Genomic DNA, 20827 nt, shown 5'->3' with positions numbered 1-20827 from the left:
CCAGGATGATCTGTCCCTAACCAGGTTCTTCAGGTCTTCCAGTGGTGTACACATCACCAATGTAAATGAATCCCTCCACCTGGCTGCTGGTCGTCCTGTTCTTCTTTTTCCTTCCACCTTTCCCAGCGTTAGTGTCTTCTCCAGAGAGCGAGGTCTTCATATCATGTATCTGAAGTAGGATAATTTGAGCCTGGTCATTTGTGCTTCAACTGCGATTGGAACCATGTAAATTGGAACTAGAGTTGGATTCTCTCTCTGAAAGTTGGTGGAAGGGTAAGAGAGTCAGGTTTATAAATTGCGCAAGAGAATGACTGGCACACAATTCCAGCTTGGAACCATTACAAGCCTTCTATGTGACCCTTTCCTTACTAGTTCATTCTTCAGCCCAGGCTTTCAGCTAGCCATGGTTTATTCAAGCATGGCTTGCTGAATAGACACCAATCTTCTTGGTTCATTCACCATGCTAAATCAGAAATTAACAATTTATAAACCATGGTGGTTCTATTCATGCAGGGTGCTAAACCAAAGCAGCTATAATTTGGTTTGGCTTTCTGCACTAACATGGCTGGCATCTTACCACTTTTATCTTTAACTAAGATACTCAGCCAGTCACCTTTAGATACATAACAAGCTGTGTCATCTAGCCAGGAATCGAAGTGGAAATGTCAGAATGTGAGGTGGAGATACTTAGTAAAATTTTCTGTAGGTTGGCTTTTCCTCTGCGTGGTCTCCAACTCCGGGGACCGTAAATGTTATACCTTGGAGTTGCCTGTTTTAATTAACGTGCTCCACCTCAATTGGCACTTCAGGAGAATTGACTTTCCCCTTTCTGAGTCATTAAGCTGTTAAACATGCTGCTGCTCTGTAGTTTTGTTGCAGTAATTAAGCAGTTGGATCACTGGCTCTTGCAGGGTGATGCTGCAGATGGCCAGAAAATTGCACAAACCCTTTTGAGGGTTGTAGATGCTGGACAGATAAATGATGTCTAAACGTAGCAGCAGTTGTTGGCACATCGGGAAGAGCTTTTGCTGGGTGTCGGCAGGGATAGGGTGGGGGGTGGAATGGGGAGACATTAAAATAACCTCTAGGTTGGGGGCTGGAGTGAAGCTTAGCAAGGGCCTTCTTAGGATGATGGTGACATCAGCAGTAGGGATGGGTTGGCAAAGCATTTCAGCCCATTTTTTCCTTAATTGGGGGGCTTAAGGGGATTGACTGGTTGAAATGTTTTATTTCCCCTTATGGAGGCCTCCTTTCCCCATTGCTAAAATTGCTTTCCCACCCACACATCCCAGAAAAATGGCCCAACTGGCATTCATCCATTTTGGAGGGGAAGCTTTGGGGACTCCAGGTAGGGTGCGGAATTTGAAAGGATTTGCAGTAGTTGAAAGCCAGGTTAAACCTGGGCGATTTTTTAATGCTGTAGATTTAGTAGCTCTTTTTGCAGATTCTTCGGGTCATTAATTGCACCCTGCCTGCTCTTCTTTTCTGTGTTCTTAGGGGGTTTTCTTTCTCTCCTGAGCTCTGATCCCAGGCATGAGTGTGGCTGAGAGCAAACCACTTGCAAAAAAGGGGGTGATTACTGTGAAAAATGTCATATAGGAGGATGGTTTTAGATATCCTGCCCACTTTTCTCTTTGGCACTGTATGTAGCCTCCTTTCTTCCCCCCACTTTTAGACGCAGATGGTACGGACCTGGTTTAAAAGTACTGGTGTTTCAAAATTGTGTGTGCTTTGGGCTTCGACACCTGCAAGGGAATTGGGCACGGAAGAGAAAAGTAAAACTGATGGAACAGGCATGCTGGCTGGGGAATTCTGGGAGTTGAAGTCCACACATTTTCAAGCTGTCAGGGGTGAGAAACACTGAACTAGAGTGACCCTTGAACAGTTTTAATAGTGAACTTTTAAGGTATCTAGGGACAGGAAAGAGCTAAAAGTCAGCAGTAAACCCGCTGGCTTTGGACAAAGATAGCTGGAGCTTTAATCTGCAGGTTGCCCAGGTAGACTTGAAAAGGCGACCCCAAAGTCTACAGAGCTCCTGGTAGTCATTGTTCTTTAGCTCACATGGATACTTAGGGTTCCTACTAACTATCCCCAAACATGTCAGGTTGCGGCCTGGAGACTGGTCTCCATCCACCAACTCAAGGCAAATGAGGTCTGCTCCAATCTTCCCCAATCCTGTCCCTCCCAGTTATATTGGACTCTGACACCCATGGTTTCCAAGCACGGGTGACAGAAGGCTGAGGTGGGCATGACTGCATTAGATGCAGCAAAGGACTGATGTGACAAAAGGTATCTTCCTAAGGCTTGGTTAGATAGCAGCTTCTAGCCAACCTTGGCTGCAGGCTTGGACCTAATTCACACTTGTATGGGAGGTGATCAGGAAATCCCAGCCCTGTAGGTTAGAGTGGGATGCTGAAAAAGGAGAAGGCAACGCCAAGCCACTTTTTTGTATTATTGCCAAGAAAGCAACGTGGACTTGTGAGCAAAAGCACCAGCTGTTGAGTTGAACTTAAAGGAAACTTGCTTTATTTTCCTAAGAGATTCTGTACTTAAGACAGTTGATTTTAGCAAGTGCATCTCTGGATTGTGGCAGGACCACAGAGCATATTTGACAACCAGAGCTGAGTTGGTTGCTAACTTGGCTTCTTGGAAACAAATCTGTAATCACTGTCTCTGCCTTTACCGACGTGTGGATCCAGGGACTTGAGCGGGGCAGAGGTCCTCAAATGTGTGACATTGGAATGGGCTGCATCCAAGGAAGTGGCAGAGCAACCATGTGAACTGCAGACAGGGAGCTCCTAAAAGGGCAACATCCGTTCTGCAGCATTGGCCCCCTGCCAAAATATTACACTCATGTGTGTGTTTTATGTCAGGATGGACATCGCACAGGCAAAAGGACTGCTGCAAAATAGTACAAACGGTTCACGTGGCCTCCAGGGCTGCTTCCACCTGGCCCCAGAACTCAACTGCACATTTTGTTTTCATGCAGATGGTGATGGAGTTTCCTGATAACATGTTAAACCTTGATGGACATCAGCATAACGGAGCCCAGTTGAAGCAGTTCATTCAGGTACGCTAGTATCTTGCATTGCGAGATCCAAGCTCTGGGGCTTCATGTCTGTTTTCAGAGCGATGGGGAATAAGGGTGGGCAAGGGTCCTGCCTTGAAGGGCAAAATATGACCCACAGCGCAGATGGGTGTGCTTACAGAACCTATCAGGAACACCTTGGTTTGGAATAACATGTCTTTTCCTGGATTCGCTTGACTGCACTGGAGTGGAGGATGGGGGCACGGACTCAGGAAAAGACCCAACTGTTTTTAAGTGTTCTCAGGAGGTGCTAGCTATGTGCCCATGATTTCTGAATCCAGATCTCAGCACTACTCAGGATATTATGTCACCCAGCAAGATGAATTTCAGTTATGCACTTTAATATGGGAATTGCAGCCAAATTCCAGTTCTCCAAAACTGTTCTTCTAGGAAATGTTTTCTGTTGCAAAGGCGTTATGCTTCAAAACACTCCCTTTCCACCACCTTTCAGATATACCAAGAAGCCACGGCTTAGATATTCCTAGACCTCTGACTGTAAAAAAGGAAATTGTGATTCTGCAAGAGTAAATCTCTAATTTATTTTTAATTTTTAATTATTTCACAATTCTCCTTGCTTTATTCCCCACTGTTGGAATTCACTTAATGACCATGTGATTCGCTTAACAATGGTTGTATAATTGGGTCCAGTCACATGACTTGCTTACTGACCCCCCTGCTTAATGACCAATTTTCTGGTCCCTATTGTGGTCATTAAGCGAGGACTACCTGTAATTTAATACACTTCCAGCCTTTAGAGCAGTGTTTCTCAGCCTTGGCCACTTGAAGATGTGTGGACTTCAACTCCCAGAATTCCATGCTGGCTGGGGAATTCTGGGAGTTGAAGTCCACACTTCTTCAAGTGGCCAAGGTTGAGAAACTCTGCTCTAGAGGAAGGATGAACTCACAATGAGCCACATAATAGCCTTTGTGTCCTGCTTTTTTGCATCCCCCGACTGATGATGGTGGTGTATGTTGGTTAAATTTATTTTAATACATCTCAGATAGGATATTATCATGTCACCCAGTTATGCACTTTTTCAATTTGGAAATTGCAATCAAGTTCCAACTCCAGTTCTGTTCTTCTAGGAGATGCAAAATAAGAATGAGAAGAGACACATTAAGCTTGCTTGCTTATGTGTCATCAAGTCGGTGTTGACTCTTGGGAACCACATAGATAGATTTTTCTCCAGGAGAGTCTGTCCTCAACCTGGTCCTTCTGGTCTTCCAACAGTGGGCCCATTGCTACTATAACTGAGTCCATCCACTTTTCTGTGGTCGTCCTCTTGTCTTTCCTTCCACATTTCCCACCGCTATAGACTGTAGTAAGCTTAGGTATTTAATACATGAATTAATTTTTTAGAAAGCAAGCACCCCAGTCCCCTCACTTAGTCAGAAATCGTGGCTCCATGCTTTTCAGATAACTTGTGACATTCAGTTTGCCTTCCTGGTCAGAGTTGTTTGGGAACTTCCAATTTTTCTGGCCAAAGAGAAATTGAATTCTAAATTTCTTTGACTTAAGAGTCTTGACATCTAGTTCTCGAATTTTGCAGTACCAATGCTTCCTAAAAAGATAAGCTAATTTGTGCATCTTACCCCATCAATAAAACCGGTCTTAGAGGTGGACAAGTATGCATCTTACTTTTAATCATTGTTCTTTTAATTTCTATATCAGAGGGGTTTCAGACTTTGGGGTGCAGTAGTTGCTCATTATGGGCTTGTGCAGGCAAAGTGAATTTTGGCAGAGGAAGACCGATCATGTTTAAAAAAGCTTGTGATGCACCTTCTAAATAACTCACAATCCGATGGGGAGGTTCTGACCCACTGTTTGAGGACCTCTGACTTACAAGCCATGGGATTCACCCAGGTCTTTGACCTGACAACCCACTATGAATCAGAAGCTATATGGCTCCCTCTTCCGAGATAGTCTTCCCACAGGGAAGCAAAGCAGGACTGGAGCAGTGTTTCTCAACCTTGGCCACTTGAAGATGTGAATTCAGATGAACAAAACATCTCGAGCAGCTTCTGATTCTCATTTTTTGACTCCTGAGCTAAAGAGGTGAATTATTTTAAAAAGAAATGCATTAGAGCCAAGACATTAATGGAACCCATATGTATATATATGTGTGTGTGTATCTGTATTATGATTTTTATGTATTGTTTGTTAGTCACCCAGAGTTGTTTTTTTAAGATGTGTGGCCATATAGATTTGGCAAACAAGCAAGGCAACAGATAAATAGTTTCCTACGTATCTCTCTCCATTGCCCTGAACCCCTTGAAAGAAGTCCTTGCTCTTTTCCAACTCCAGAGGCATAGCATGCTCAAGCAGCAGGATTTGAGCATCGCCATGATGGTGACGTCACGTGAAGTCCTGAGTGCCCTTTCTCAGCTGGTCCCCTGCGTTGGCTGCCGCCGGAGTGTGGAGCGCCTGTTCTCTCAGCTCGTCGAGTCGGGCAACCCTGCTCTTGAGCCCCTCACAGTTGGATCAAAGGGAGTTCTTTCTGTCACTCCCAGCTGCATGAGAGATGCAAAAAAACTTTATACACTCTTCTATGTGCACGGGTAAGTTTGCTGAGAGATAGCATCTTGCCACCCCGATAGACTTTTTTGCATGAAACTGAAAAAAATGAACCTACGACTTCGATGATTAGACAGAATAGAAAGAAGAGAGTTATTTTGTTAAAAAGGTAAGAGTTAAATTTACTTACAGTCATCTGAAAAAGAAAGCACACCCTCTTTGAGTTCTATGGTTTTACATATCAGGACCTAATAAAAATCATCTGGTCCTTAGCAGTTTTCAGAAGTAGGTAAATACAACCTCAGATGAACAACAATACATGACATATTACACCATGTCATAATTTATTTTACAAAAAGAAAGCCAAAATGGAGAAGCCATGCATGAAAAACTAAGTACACCTTATGATTCAATGGCTTGTAGAACCACCTTTAGCAGCAATAACTTGAAGTAATGGTTTTCTGTATGACTTTATCAGTCTCTCACATTGTTATGGAGGAATTTTGGCCCACTCTCCTTTACCACATTGCTTCAGCTCATTGAGGTTTGTGGGCATTTGTTTATGCACAGCTCCCTTGAGGTCCCACCACAGCATTTCAATCGGTTTGAGGTCTGGACTTTGATTGGGCCATTGCAACACCTTGATTCTTTTCTTTTTCAGCCATTCTGTTGTAGATTTGCTGGTGTGCTTGGGATCATTGTCCTGTTGCATGACCCAATGTCAGCCAAGCTTTAGCTGTCGGACAGATGGCCTCACATTTGACCCTAGAATACTTTGGTATTCGGAGGAGTTCCTGATCGACTCATTGACTGCAAGGTGCCCAGGTCCTGTGGCTGTAAAACAAACCCAAATCATCACCCCTCCACCACCGTGCTTGATGGTTGGTATGAGATGTTTGTGCTGATCTGCTGTGTTTGGTTTTCGCCAAATGTGGCGCTGTGCATTATGGCCAAACATCTCCACTTTGGTCTCGTCTGTCCAAAGGACAGTGTTCCAGAAGTCTTGTGATTTGTTCAGATGCAACTTTGGAAATCTAAGCCGTGCTGCCATGTTCTTTTTAGAGAGAAGAGGCTCTCTCCTGGCAACCCTTCCAAACAAACCATACTTGTTCAGTCTTTTTCTAATTGTACTGTCATGAACTTTAACATTTAACATGTTAACTGAAGCCTGTAGAGTCTGAGATGTAACTCTTGGATGTTTTGCAATTTCTCTGAGCATTGCACAGTCTGACCTTGGGGTGAATTTGCTGGGATGTCCACTCCTGGGAAGATTGGCAACTGTCTTGAATGTTTTCCACTTGTGAATAATCTTCCTCACCGTAGAATGATGGACTTTAAATTGTTTGGAAATGGCCTTATAACCCTTCCCAGATTGATGGGCAGCAATAATTGCTTCTCTACACACACTTCAATGCTCAAGAGCAACAAACTCCTAAAACTTCAGCTGTTATAGAGGTAGTCACACTTGCTGATGATCAATTGATCAAGGGCATTTGATTAGCAGCACCTGGCTGCTACTTAGCCTCTTCATACCTATGGGAGCAGTAAGGGTATACTCAGTTTTTTTCACACATGGTTTCTCCATTTTGGCTTCCTTTTTGTAAAATAAATGATGACATGGCATAATATGTCATGTGGTGTTGTTCATCTGAGGTTGTATTTACCTACTTTTGAGAACTGCGAAGGACCGGATGATTTTTGTTAGGTCCTGATACGTAAAACCATAGAACTCAAAGAGGGTGTGCTTTCTTTTTCACACGACTGTATAACTGCCGTAAAGAAGATCGGAAGCTACTTCTTTGTATCCTTTTTCTTTCTTTTCCATTTTTCTTTTCCTTTTTTTCCTTTTATGCACTTTAAGCTTTCCCTTTGACTTGTTTCTTCTTCTATTCATTTTCTTACTGTACATCAGGTTTTGTCTTCTCTTTTTAAAATCCTTAATAAAATGATACAAAAAGAGAGAGAGAGAGAGAGAGAGAGAGAGACAGCATCTTGCCACACAGCTCAACCCTGCACTGTGTACTGGGTGGGAAGAAATTTTTAAAGAGGAAAACCCTCACAAAACTGTCTGCATAGTTGTATGACACGCTAAATCAAATCTGGTGCTAAACTGGTTAAGTCACATCCATTGGTTTGATGCTAGGCAACATCGTAAAACAATGGGGAGCTGTGATTTGTCTTTATCCGCCATTTTCTTGGCTGGCTGGCTGCCAAGGAATTTAGAGCTGATTCGGGGGGAAGGAAGGCGTAAGTCCTTCAGGGGGGACTTGCAGAAAAGATGACACCGTCCTGAGATAGAGGGGAGCATGAGAGAAAAGTTCAAGATAACCCCGCCTTGATTTTGTTTAGTATAAGATGGGATGGAAGGAAACTTGGACAGGTCTTTAAGATTCTGTTAATAAAATAGCATTCCTGGAGTACCTGCCATACCTGCTTTTTGAACTGACCTACCTTGAAGGGTTAACACTAGCAGACTCTACCAAGGTTTGTTTGTTTTTCCATTTAAAAAACTTTTAACATTTCCCACTATGACCCAGTTGAAGGCACTACTGGCCCCCATTCACCTTTTATCCATATACCGCCTTCTATGCAGAGCAGAAAAAGAATCATAGATGCACTGTGGCTAGAGCGGCCTCATTTGTGGCCACCCCAAGGTCAGCTGGAGGCTGGAATAGGGAAATAACCATAGATTAACATCTATTTGCATTTGAACCTCCTGGCAGAGCTTGAGTTAGGCAAGTAAACCAACAACAAGCTATGGTTTCGTATGATGGTTAAGGCACTCCTTTACCCATAGATTAGTACACAGTCCAGATCTGAACCTCACACTGGCTTCAATTGCAAGATAGCTAGCTTTGTACGTCAGGCAAATATAATCAAAGTTTGTGAAAGACTGTCTGTAATGTTGTACAAGATCATGTTGGGTGGTAAATGACAGTGTTGAATGGCTTCTGCAGTTTTTGTTCTTTTTTTTTTAATTGGCTTTCTCCCCCCACCAAAGGTCCAAATTAAATGAAATGATTGACGCAATTCCGAAAAGTAAGAAGAACAAGCGGTGCCAATTGCATTCCTTGGACACGCACAAACCGAAGCCCTTGGGGTAAGTTTTAATAAAAAACACGCTCCTGGAACGGGAGCTGGTCAGGTGCTTCTTCAGGGGCCCATTTGGGGCATCTTGGCAGGAAGTGGCTTAGCTGGTAAACTGCTGGACCTAAAAAGGGAGAGGAAATGGGCAAAATAATGGAGCTTTTGTGTCCGCTGGCATAAAACCATCACATAAAAAAAGCACAGTTAAAAACAGACTCTCCTCTACCAACGCAGTGTTTGTATAGGTTAAAAAATTAGGGGCATGGAAACCCAAGGTGAATGTCGGCACCAGCCATTGTCCCTGGGTGGGCCCCGTCTTAGTGGAAATCTTCCCTAGCCAGCCAACGCGATGAGCCAAAACTAGCAACTTGACCCATTTTACTGATATTTTTACCTCAAAAAAAGTTGTATCAAGCCAAGCATTGTGTGTGTTTGGGGGGGGGGGCAATTCCAAATGATCGCATTGGGGATGTAAGGTTGAATTTTCTTTTCCTCTACAAAACATTTTCTGAGGGTCTCAGACATCCCGTACCAAATACAGGTAGTCCTCGGGTTAAGAATGCCCGGTTTACGGACCAGCCATAGTTAAGATCGGAGCCTATGGTAGCAAAATTCGAGTTAAATACACAATGAGTTGAGTTAAATACACAATGGTCTAAGTACATTACACAATACTACTATATGGTATTATGCAATAATACTGTTCCGGCTTACATACAAACTTGAGTTAAGGACAGACTTCGGGAATGGAACTGGTTCTTAAACTGAGGACTACCTGCTTACTGTTAATAAAAATCAGCTCCACAGCTTCAGAGTGTGCCAACAACCCTTCCCTTCACTCTCTTTTAGAGGAACTTGAATTTTGGCTCATCTTCTGCCCTGATCAACAAGGAGGAAGGAGGTTTTTGAGCATTATAATCCACATTTATTGGGCTGTTCACTGGTTACCTAATTTCCAGACCTGGTGTTTTTTCCCCCTTCTTTTAATTGCTCTGCTTGTCAGTTCTAAGCCTGTGTTGTTCCTTTGATGCTGGTGTACGGCTTTGTCCTTTTCTTTTGTTGATTACTTTAACTCAGTAAAGCGACCGCAGATGGAGGCCTGGATGTTATGCTGCGGTGGCATAATCCGCTCCCTTTTCTGTGGGTTTTAAACGTGGATCTATGAAGGGCCAGGGAGGCTTAAGGGTCTGCTAAAGAAATGCATCCATTTTCGTAGCTGATAAATTCTTCTTTTAATACTGTACACTCTAGTGAAGGGAACGGTAGCGCCCCGAGTACAGAGAAGTTAGGTGCAGATAAAAGATCTAGCGAAGAAGACAGAAAAGAGAGCAAGTGTAGGATCACTTTCTACTACGGACCTTTCCAGGGAGCGAGCAGGTAAACTGTACCAGAAAACATTGTGTTGTTAGTTTCTTAAATGCCAGGTTCTGCAGCTGTCATGCAAAACCAGGTAAAACAGAACACAAATGCTGTCCAGCTGTGAAGACCCTGCTTCAGAATCATAATGATTAAAAAACCCAACATTGTAAAAACAACAACAGACAAGAAATTGTACCATTTGAAGTGATCAGTACCCGCAAGGGCTAAAATAACTCGAAGCTGCAAAAACCTCAGAGAATTAAACAAATAAACCTACTTTAGCTTGGTTTTGAACAGGCAATCGTGGGTACCAGTCAGGGTTCTTTGAAGGAGGCGGGCACCAGTAGAAAGAGCGTTAAGGAGATTTCATTTGCAGGATGGCTGCTGTAAGCCTAATGAAGGCAAATGGGGGATTCCATCAAACGATGAATGATGCAGAACTTTATAGATCAAAACCGGCGCCTTGCAATCCACTGGAAACTGTTAGGTTTCCCTGACATGTTCTTGTGAATGGCCTCCTTTTAATGGTGCAGAGCTATGCTGGTTTAAATCTCAGGGCTTCGTATTCTGGGCCCCCGAGCGTGGGACGAAACCCGTTGTCTGGCTATGTTGAATGTTGGAGTGTGGCTTTGTGATCTTTCTTCCAGCGGCTAAAGGTTTTATATTTTTGTCTTATCTTTTTATTATTTTTAATATTGAGAGCCGCCCAGAGTCATGCACCCGCGGTGGGCGACCATATACATTCACGAAATATTTTTATTGATGAAAAATCAATTAAAAATAAAAAGTAATATTACTAAGTATTAAATACATCCACTAAATAAATATTCTTTTCTTGCCCCTCCTCAGAGGTTGCTGGATGGATATATGGGAACTCATGTCCCAGGAATGTCGAGATGAAGTAGTCTTAATTGATTCTAACTGTCTGTTAGAAACATTAGAAACATACCTCCGAAAACACAGGTGAGTGTATGGGGTTGGAAACGCCCTTTTCCTTCTCTTAGCAATGCATTTTACTTTGTGTGCTCAGTAAAGGAGGGTCAAAGGTTACACTGGGCTGGAATCAGAGGAATCCAATCCAGTTAGAAAAGCTTATTTTTTTCCCGTTCGAACTCTACATTTTTTGATCTGTGGCAGCATCCCAGGAGCCTACAGGCCCCTTAATTTGATTCACCATTCTGGGATTGGACACCGCAACGGATCCTTGTAGAGCCAGTTTGTGTGTGGGTGTGTAAAGTCACAAAAAGTATGCACATGTGTATGTTTCTCTTTTCTCCCTCCCCCTCCTCCTCCTTCCTCTTCTTTTCATTTAAAGAATAAAATAAATAAGTAAATGAAAGAAAAAAAATGAGAAAAAAACATAGTGGATGGAAAATATGAGTAAATAAAGAATTTAGAACGGTCAAAGCTTAAAATTCATTATTTCATTGATTAGATAATTCACTGAATATGTAATACTAAATTTATTATATCATCTCAAGAATCATTTCAGTCATTACAAAACTCTAAGCATTGATGTTTATATTGATGTCACCACTGTTTATCGTTACCTAAAATAAATGTACATTTTATGAAAAGGAAAATAAAAAATATTAAAAAAACAATCCGTGAAAACAGTACAGTGGTACCTCGGTTCACGAACTTAATTCGTTCCGTGACTCTGGTCGCGAACTGAATTGGTCGTGAACTGAATCAAATTTTCCCAAAAGGTTCAATGTAAATACGGTTAATCCGTTCTGACTCCTCCGAATTTGGTCACCAACCGATTTTTGATCGCGTCCCGAATCAAATTTCCCCATAAGGTTCAATGTAATTACGGTTAATCCGTTCTGAACCATATGTTGTTTTTTTTAAAAACCGCAAAAATATGACACAAAGTACAGCACGAAGAGAGAGAAAGCTAACCTTGCTCGACGCGACTTCTGGCGTGGAGGACAGGAAGGCGGGTGGGGAGGCGGATATTGCTTGGAGGGAGAGTCCCCCTCCCTACAGGAAGCCGCGATCACGTGTCACGGGAGGGAAAATGGCCGCGGATTCTGTTCGTCACCCGATCCGGCGTTCGCGAACGGAGGCAAAATTTTGCGAACGGAGCTGTTCGTGAACCGAATTGTTCATGAACAGAAGCGTTCGTGAACCGAGGTACCACTGTATTAAGTTCTAAATTCTCTCCCATTGTACCTAACTGGTGATTATATCCAATTGTTTATCACCATTAAAATTGGTTCTGATTACAGATAGTCCTTGCTTAACAACCAGAATAGGGACCAGAGAATTTGTCATTAAGCAGCGTGGTTGTTAAGCGAGACATCATGTGACTTAATCTGTTTTACAACATTTTTGTGTTGGTTGTTAAGTGAATCATACAGTTCCCCATTGATTTTGCTTGCCAGAAGCTGGCTGGGAATGTTGCAAATGGTGATCACGTGACCCTCGGACACTGCAAACATTGTAAGTGCGAGCTGGTTGCCAAGCGCCCAGATCACAATCAGGTGACCGCAGGGGCACTGCAATGGTCATAAGTGCAAGGACTGGACATAAGTTACTTTTTTTAGTGCCATTGTAACTTGGAACGATTGCTAAACAAATGGTCATTAAGCGAGGACTACCTGTACTGTCTTTACATCAAGTATTTCCCCTTAAAAACCATATTGTAATCCCCTTCTTGAAACAGGTTTTGCACCGATTGCAAGAACAAAGTCCTGCGGGCTTACACCATCCTGATCGGTGAGCTAGATTGCAGCAAAGAGAAAGGCTACTGCGCCACACTTTACGAGGGGTTGCGCTGCTGCCCTCATGAGCGCCACATCCACGTCTGCTGCGAGACCGACTTCATTGCCCACCTCCTCGGCCGAGCCGAACCTGAGTTCGCAGGAGGGTACGAGTATGTAATTTGCTAGAGTGGGCTTTCTAGCGCTTTTGCTTCTTTACCAAAGGAATGTATATTTCTGTCCCAAGATATACATTGTGGGCGTGTGCCTTCTACGTCTCTCTTTGTCTGCCGCACTGTTGGCGCTCGGGGATGCACGTGCTTTCTGCACGCAGGCCCTTCTGAGTTTGTTTTCACGGTGCTGCTGGGACGTGGAGTGGGTTTACCACGCAAGCCAAGTGAACCACATCCCTTCAGGCAGTGGGTTTATAAGGGAGTCTCCTGAGAACGCCACGGCTTCTTTTCTCTGCCTGCCTGCAGTCCCTCTCTGGCCTTGATTCCCAAATGGTGCAAAATGCTTTGAGGTCAAGACACCCTGACCTCTCGAAACCCCATGCCAAGCTTGCCAGAAGCATCCTAACTTCACAACACTGCCCTCCAACTTCAGAATGGATGACGTTGACATGACCCGTTCCCGTCCAGGGTCAAAAGAGGGCATTTGGGGTCAGAATATTTTCCCCTGCACAAACATGTTCAGCCTCTTTATGGGTGTCCTACTTAATGGCCCGCCATTACAGCACATTGGAGTAACTTGGGCTTTGCAGGGGAACTTTTAATGAATTTTTAAAGTTATATTTAAGTTTATTATATTGAGTTTGCTTTGAGTTTTTTTTTTCCCTAATGTTCACAACCACCATGTGAAGTAGGTTATGAGATACAGTGAGGTCAGCTGGATTGGAGCCTGGGGAAGATTTAGATCAAAGCTCTGTGCTCAGACTGCTTGCATTGGTATCCTCCTGCTGCTGACATCCTTCTTGTGCCCCGACTTCTTGTTCAGGTGGCCTGATGTGCTTGGAGAAGTCACTTGCCCTGCCAACGTGCCAAATGTTGCGGTCATCTGGCTAATAGGCTAATCGCTGAAATTACTGTGATTTAAGATTCTAGCCCTCAGGGGCCAGTTTACACTTCTTTTGTATCTTTGTCTTTTTTTTAATGGTGGATAAAATATATATGTGAATCCACTGTGCACCCTTGTGTGATACTGCACTACATTTCCCAGCATTCCGCATCGCTGACCCTAGCTGAGCCTGCTGGGAAATGCAGCTGAATCACTTTTGGAGAGCCACAGGCTTCTCGCCTTGGTTTGAACTTGCGCTCTTCCGTTTAAAAACTTGGCATAACTGTTGAAATGTTAACCCCCCTCTTAGCTTTAAGGAAGTATCCCCTTCTGCTACAAACCCACACCGGTGTGTTGCTAATGTGCTTATTAAAGCAAGTTTGCTGTTGTGTTTTCTGTGCTTTAAAGGGAAAAAAGATGGCTGCATCAAAAAACTGTACCCTGAAGCTTTTTATTCTGCGTTTTTCTTTCATGATGGTAGAGGGAGGGATGTTTTAAAGGAGTAAGGCAGTAGTTTGGGTGAACTAATATTTTTTGCATGGATCCTTTTGAAAGCTAACTGGTTGTTTGGCTCTCCAGATTTGCTTAAGCTGTTGCACCAGCCGCTCCATGGATTGATCGCTGGTTCTTTCTCTTCCCTTATGGTACACTAAGGGCCGTTCTAAGGATATTGATTTCTCTTCCTGATGTGTAGCAGCACCACACCCAGCTAGATTGCTTTGCCCGATTTTTATACATTCTCAGACTCATAAATACTTGGAGAAAGTTATAAGCCAGTGGTATTTTGCAGATGCCTGTCTGGGTCATGGCTTCTCAGATGTCTTTTGAATGCAGACTTCACATAACTACATGGATAAACAGGCAATCAAGTAAGAAAGACGTGCTCAATGAGCACGACGGTTTTTAAAGTCTGATTTGAAATCAGCTGTTCTCCTATCTCCATCTGCCTGGTACTCAGCTTGCACTGAAATGAGGCAGTGAAGGAGCCCCAGTAAGCCTGTGAGCTAAACATGCTTGGTTTGCAGTGAAAAGCCATAACCCAGTTGTCTAGGAGCAAATGCCACGATGGCAGAGGTTGGCAATGTTTTCACTGTCTGGTGCACCATGGCCCAATCTCCTTTTTTTGATAGCCCAGCCTATCACCCCTTTACCTAAAAATCTTAAGACTGGTTGATCTTGTGACATTTTGGTGATTTCCATTCAGGCTCTAATGTGATACGAAGTCATGAGGTGTCGGCCATTAGAAACGAATTTTCTCTGGAATTTAAACATCCCTGCTGGAGATAACTTCTGGTCAGCAGCATCCACAGAGGGAGGTTGAGAGGGACAGGTTGGCAAGCCCATTGTCGCGATCCGAGCCCCGCCCCTTCCGTCCACATGTCAGCTTCACACATATCTACGAAAGGGGCAGGACTTGGATCATGATGCTGTGCCCACCATCTTGCCAACTTGACCCTACCCCAGTGGACAGCCCTGCTTCTCTATGATGTCTATAAAATTGCAGTCCATGTCTGGTGACCATACTTCATGCTGGGTTTTTAAAATATTGCTTTGTCATATGACTGAGTTTGCCCCCTCCCCTTCTCCCTATATCATGTCCCAGTCTTCTTGCAGAATCCTTCTTGTCCTTCAGAAGTATCTGCTAAGGAAGCAATTAGTTTTTTGAGATACATGAAGTCTGCAAAGCCACACTGTTGTGGGACTGTGGGTGTGTTTCTCCAGATCCTACCCTCTGTAAAGATAGTTATAGAAGAGGGGAAGAGGCTGATTTCATGCTAGTGTTTGAGCTTGACCCCCTTTTCTTTCTCTCTCCCTGGCACCCCTAGAGAGGGCCATGGTCAGCTTGTGGCTTTGGTCTGAAATTCCCATGATCCTCAAAATGGGGATGTAATGGTATATGGGAATGACCTTGGGAGGCAGGAGGAAGATCTGCAGCCTAGTCTATGGCCTGATAAGAGAAATCTGAGCCCAAAGGAGGGCTGGGTAGGGAGAAAACATCTCAGAAGGGACCCCCCTTAGTTTTCAGGGGAGTAAAAGTAGGGGAGGGGAGAGGTACTTTCAGACTTGCGAGATTGATGTTAGCCCTTTGAGGTAGTCCAGACAAGAAGCACAACAATGAATACTACTTCTATCTTGATTGTAAGGTTACATTAACAGAATCTTGCAAGTCTGAAAGTAGCCCTCCCGTCCCTTGCTTTTACTCATCCAAAAACTAGGGAGGGTCCCTTCGGAGACACTTTTGCTACTTCCCCCTGCTTCAGGCTCAGATTTCTCTTATCAGACTGTTATCTAGGCTGTGGCTCTTCCTCCTGCCTCCCAAGGTCATTCCCACATACCGTTACGGGAGAAGATCCTACAAAGATCCCTTAAGTTCCTGGAAATCGGGTGGGAATAAAGCTTAAGGCTCCAGAGGTAAGGAAGAAATCCTTCCATATTTGCTAACACATTATATCGAATTTAAAAATCTCAGCAGATCTAAGTACAGTAGTTTTTTTTTTAATGGTGGCTTTTCCTGAAATCAGCCCAGCAGGCAGAATCCACTGTCCAGCTCTATAAAGATTAGAAAAAGCCAGTGCTGAGAATTCCTCCTAAAACAGGCTTGAGTTGCAAGAGGGGGACTGCCCACCTTAGGACCACCTTGCCATGCCTCCGTGTTCCTTCTGTCCTCCCTAGGCGACGAGAGAGGCACGCGAAGACAATAGACATTGCCCAGGAAGAGGTCCTGACCTGCTTGGGCATCCACCTTTACGAACGGCTGCACCGCATCTGGCAGAAGCTGCGGGCCGAGGAGCAGACGTGGCAGATGCTGTTCTACCTTGGGGTCGATGCTTTACGTAAAAGCTTTGAGGTAGGGTCTCCGTTTCTTTGCTCAGCTGGGGGGAGAGAAACAGGAAGTATTAGTAGGAAAAGCGCTGAGGTCTATGGAGTCCTGGGATGAAGCAGTCAATTTTGCTGGTGTCCTCCAGAATTTAAAAAAAGGGAATGGGGAGGATTGTCCAGGTCCTTTAGAAAGAGGGGGCTGTCCCTGTTCTTTCCTGGTTGGAGCATTGCCCGATGGAAAGCACTCCGTTTTGGAGTACTTCCAGATCAGGGTTTCTCAACTTTGGCGACTTGAGGATGTGTGGACTTCAACTCCCAGAATTCCCCAGCCAGCATGGCTGGCTGGGGAATTCTGGGAGTTGAAGTCCACACATCCTCAAGTCGCCAAGGTTGAGAAACCCTGTTCTAGATGCTTCCCTAAGATACATCCCTAGTCAAGCTAAGACGATACTGTTTAGAGGTGAAATGTGTTTTCTTTAAAAAAAAAAAAATTCTATTAAACTTTTTAAAAATTGCAGTTACGTTTTCTTTGAAAACCTTAGTTATTAGTTTGTAATACTGTGTGTGATCGATTGGGTATGTTCCATCAAGTTGCTGTTGACTTAGCAAGCATGTGGATTTTCTTCATACACTGTGTATAAACTAAACAGGAGTTTAGTTGTATTACTAGGGTATAAAAGGCTACGTACTTAAAAAGAAGCCTAGTATTTATTTCAAAAGAGCTATATATAGTGAGGAAAATAAAACAGAAGCCTTTACTAAACTACTTAGGGAAGGGGGAAAAAAAACAAAGGGAAAACAGATACACACCCACAACTAAAAATATAAGGAAAAAGTACATCTTTGTTTAGAGATGGAGTATTCCTGGGATCTATCGCGGGGAATAAGGTGTATTTTGCAAGGTGTATTTTCCTCAAGCACTTTTCTGGGACACTTTTATAGGGTGTGTTTCTCACCACTGTTGTCTTTCTTTAAGCCAAGTGAGTTTGTGCAACTAAGCTCCTATCTCGTGGGATTGTTGTGGAAGTAAAAGGGGAGTAGTAGTGCAGGTGGGAAGCTACATGTACCAACCCAGGCAATATAATTATATCGATTAGTATAGATTCCCTCGAGCGGAGCTCAGTTTTGATGTCTTATGGATATGTCATACAGTGTTTTTGTCAGCAGTATGGAAAGAGTTGGTCATTGCTTTCCTCCACAATTTTCTTTTTACTTCCTGGTGTGGCCTGGGTTTTCCTAGTGGCCTCCCATCCAACTGTAAACCAGTAAAACTTGCTTAGTTTTTTGGAGATCAGCCAAAGTCAGCTTGATGCAGGCAAGATGGGAATCAATAGAAAACGAATGCTGTGGTTGCACATTGAAGGAAGCTCGGTGGTGGTAGGCGAGCTGCATTTCAGGAAAAGTCATTTGCATATTTCTAAGAGCAGCAATAGCTTGCAGTTTCCCCCTTCCTCTGACCAGCCCAGTATCGTTGGTCGTTCTTGCTTTCTCTGAGGTCCTGGGTTCCTGGGAATGAAAATTGAGATCTTTGGTCTGCAAAATTCTTGCTTTATCCCTGAAGAATCTTGTTATGTTTCCAGAAATCAGGGCTCCGGTTTTGGGCGCTGTAGCCTTTTAATAAAATGTGCTAATCAGAAAAGGCGCTACCAGACTCCTCCTGGTTTTTTTGCTATAGATTAACACGGCTCTCCTCCTACAGCGGTACGTCTCAGAGAAAGCCCTAAAACCCATCAGAACGTGTGTTATCCTCAGAATAACTTCAGACCTGCTTTCTAGGCAGAGATGTGCATAAAATCTAAACGGGGTTTCAGGCAAGAGAAAGAAGCTACGCTTCGAAATAAATTGCCCTGAATTATTCTGCTCATGACATCTCGGCCATCTGTGCCAGGATGAGAAAGCCACTCCTCATCTTCATACAAACAGGCCCATTTTCCTAAAAAAAGAAAAAGAAAAAAAAAGGCTGTTCATCTCGCTGAAGTGTTTTCTTGTTCCGTAAGGGACCTTGGAGGGAAGTGAAAGCTTCCTGTCTTGTTGGTTTAATAATGAGGTGAGAAGCCAGACCTACATCTGACTTCCCCAAGCTCTCTTTGGCCGCCTCCCAAGCACACCACTGGCTATGGGGGGTGCGGGGGGGGGAAGAGGGGCCAAAGTTGTGGCCTCTTTTTCAAGGGTTCTTGGTTGGGTGCAATTGAAGAAAGTGAAGGGTGTTCAGGGACAAAATGGGTGCCAGAGGCTGGTTTTTCTTCATCCGGGGAAATGTTGGGAGCAAAATGGGTCCCTGAAGGTCAGGGTTTAAGGCCCCCTTTAAACAACACAGACAAGAATAAAGCTGAATGTGTTGACCTTACCTAACCAGCAGTATGGGTGGGATGGGGGTTGTGCATCGATCCTTGCTCTACTTGACCTCTCAGCAGCTTTTGATACCATCGATGACGGTGTCCTTCTGGATCGGCTCAGAGGATTGGGGTGGGTGGCACGGTGCTGTGCTGTGCTGGTTCACCTCCTTGCTTCGGGGCCAATTCCAGTCAGTGGTGGTTGGGAAGGAGAGATGCTGCCATTGGTCCCCATCGTGGGGTGCTGCAGGGGTTGGTGCTCTCTCCCCTCTTATTTAACATCTGCATGAGGCTGCTGGGTGAGCTCATCCGTCGCCATGGGGTGACGTATCATCAGTGTGTTGATACGTCCCTTACCCCAGTGCCTGGAGGCTGTGAGGGTCTGGATGGAGAACAACAGGCTTCAGCTGAACCCTGGCAAGATTGAGTGGCTTTAGGTTTTGGGGCCTTCCAGTTCTAGGACTATGGCATCTTTGGTGCTGGATGAGGTGGCACTGCCCCAGACAGACCCGGTGTGCAATCTGGAGTCCTCCTGGACTCACAACTCCTGCTCAAAGAGCAGGTGGCAGTCGTGGCTAGGAGGGCCTTCGCACAGCTTTATGTTGTGCGCCAGTTGCTCCTGTTCCTGGATCAGGGGGCTCTGCTCACTGTCACTCATGCCCTAGTCACCTCCTGATTAGACTTCCGTAGTGCACTCTATATGGGGCTGCCCTTGAAGAGTATCCAGAAGCTTCAGCTGGTGCAAAATGCAGTGGCGCAGGCAGTTTTGTGTGCCCGTAGAATAGCACACGTTACACCTCTCCTCTGCGAGCTGCATTGGTTGCCAGCTTGCTTCTGGATTCAATTCAAGGTGCTGGTTTTGACCTTTAAAGCCCTTCATGGCATGGGCTGGGTTATTTGAGGGACCACCTCTCCCCAATTACATCTCCCCATCCCATCAGGTCTGGCAGAGCAGGCACGCTGCGGGCCCCGTCTGCCAGGGAATTCCACTTGGCGGGTCCCAGGAGTTGGGCCTTCTCTGCCATGGCGCCCGCCTTGTGGAATCTTCTCCCCCCAGAAGTGAGGTTAGCTCCATCCCTCTTAACATTCTGCAGGTCCCTCAAAACCTGGCTGTGCCTTCAGGCCTGGGGGCCCCAGGGGACCGGGGAGATCTTGCGATGGCTCCCTTACTGTGGCTAACATCAGCCTCTCCTGTTTTTGTGTTTTTTATAGTTTTTAATAATGAATGTTTTTTGTATATTTATTGGTTTTTTAATTAAGTGTTGTATGCCGCCCAGAGTCACTTTTCTATGAGATTCGCGGCTATACAAATTTGATTGATTGATTGATTGATTGATTGATAGACAGACAGACAGACAGACAGACAAAATATCAGTAGCAGCAATCACTTGGAGGCCAGAAAAATTGAACCATAGCCCCCCAAGCGTAGAAGATTTCTTTACTGGGTGCTTCAGCTCCATTTGCTGTTTGTTAGGCCTTTCTCCTTCCCTGGATTTCCTGAAACCCAGAATCTTCACTGAGGTCTTTTGGTTAGGCCAGGAGACATGAGGAGTAGGATGCAGGCTGGCAGTGTAGGAATAACAGCTTTTGGGAAGGAGCAGAACACTGTCTTTGTCTTGCCCTGCTGATTGCTGTCTTTCTGAGCAGATGGCGGTGGAGAGGGTGCAAGGCATTAGCCGGCTGGAGCAGCTGTGCGAGGAGTTCTCAGAAGAGGAGAGGGTGCGGGAGCTGAAGCAGGAGAAGAAACGCCAGAAACGGAAGAACCGGAGGAAAAATAAGTGCGCCTGCGAGATCTCTGCTCCCTTGCAAGCGATGGAGGAGAAGGAGATGCGGAGCCAAGAAAAGGTGAGGGGTGCTGAGC

At 44.6% G+C, this 20827-nt stretch overlaps 1 protein-coding gene across 3 annotated transcripts in view; it reads left to right on the top strand.

The window, feature by feature from the left end:
• Positions 1-20827, top strand: part of GGNBP2 (gametogenetin binding protein 2) — a 47477-nt gene that overhangs the window by 13875 nt on the left and 12775 nt on the right. For 2 of the 3 annotated variants that reach the window (XM_007440275.4, XM_015890246.3), the window contains 7 exons: positions 2990-3070; positions 5394-5647; positions 8605-8703; positions 10899-11012; positions 12721-12930; positions 16487-16661; positions 20614-20811. In XM_007440275.4, coding sequence (XP_007440337.1) covers positions 2990-3070; positions 5394-5647; positions 8605-8703; positions 10899-11012; positions 12721-12930; positions 16487-16661; positions 20614-20811 — 1131 coding nt within the window. The remainder of the gene's footprint in view (positions 1-2989; positions 3071-5393; positions 5648-8604; positions 8704-10898; positions 11013-12720; positions 12931-16486; positions 16662-20613; positions 20812-20827) is intronic. The other variant, XM_007440277.4, reaches the window with a different exon arrangement.

This window comes from Python bivittatus, unplaced genomic scaffold (assembly GCF_059951505.1).
Source record: "Python bivittatus isolate LINGU-HERP-01145 unplaced genomic scaffold, Pbiv_v1 ctg000690_np1212, whole genome shotgun sequence".
NCBI classification, from domain to species: domain Eukaryota; kingdom Metazoa; phylum Chordata; class Lepidosauria; order Squamata; family Pythonidae; genus Python; species Python bivittatus.
Note: the sequence above shows the minus strand (reverse complement) of the source record. Positions and strands in the feature narration are given on the sequence as shown.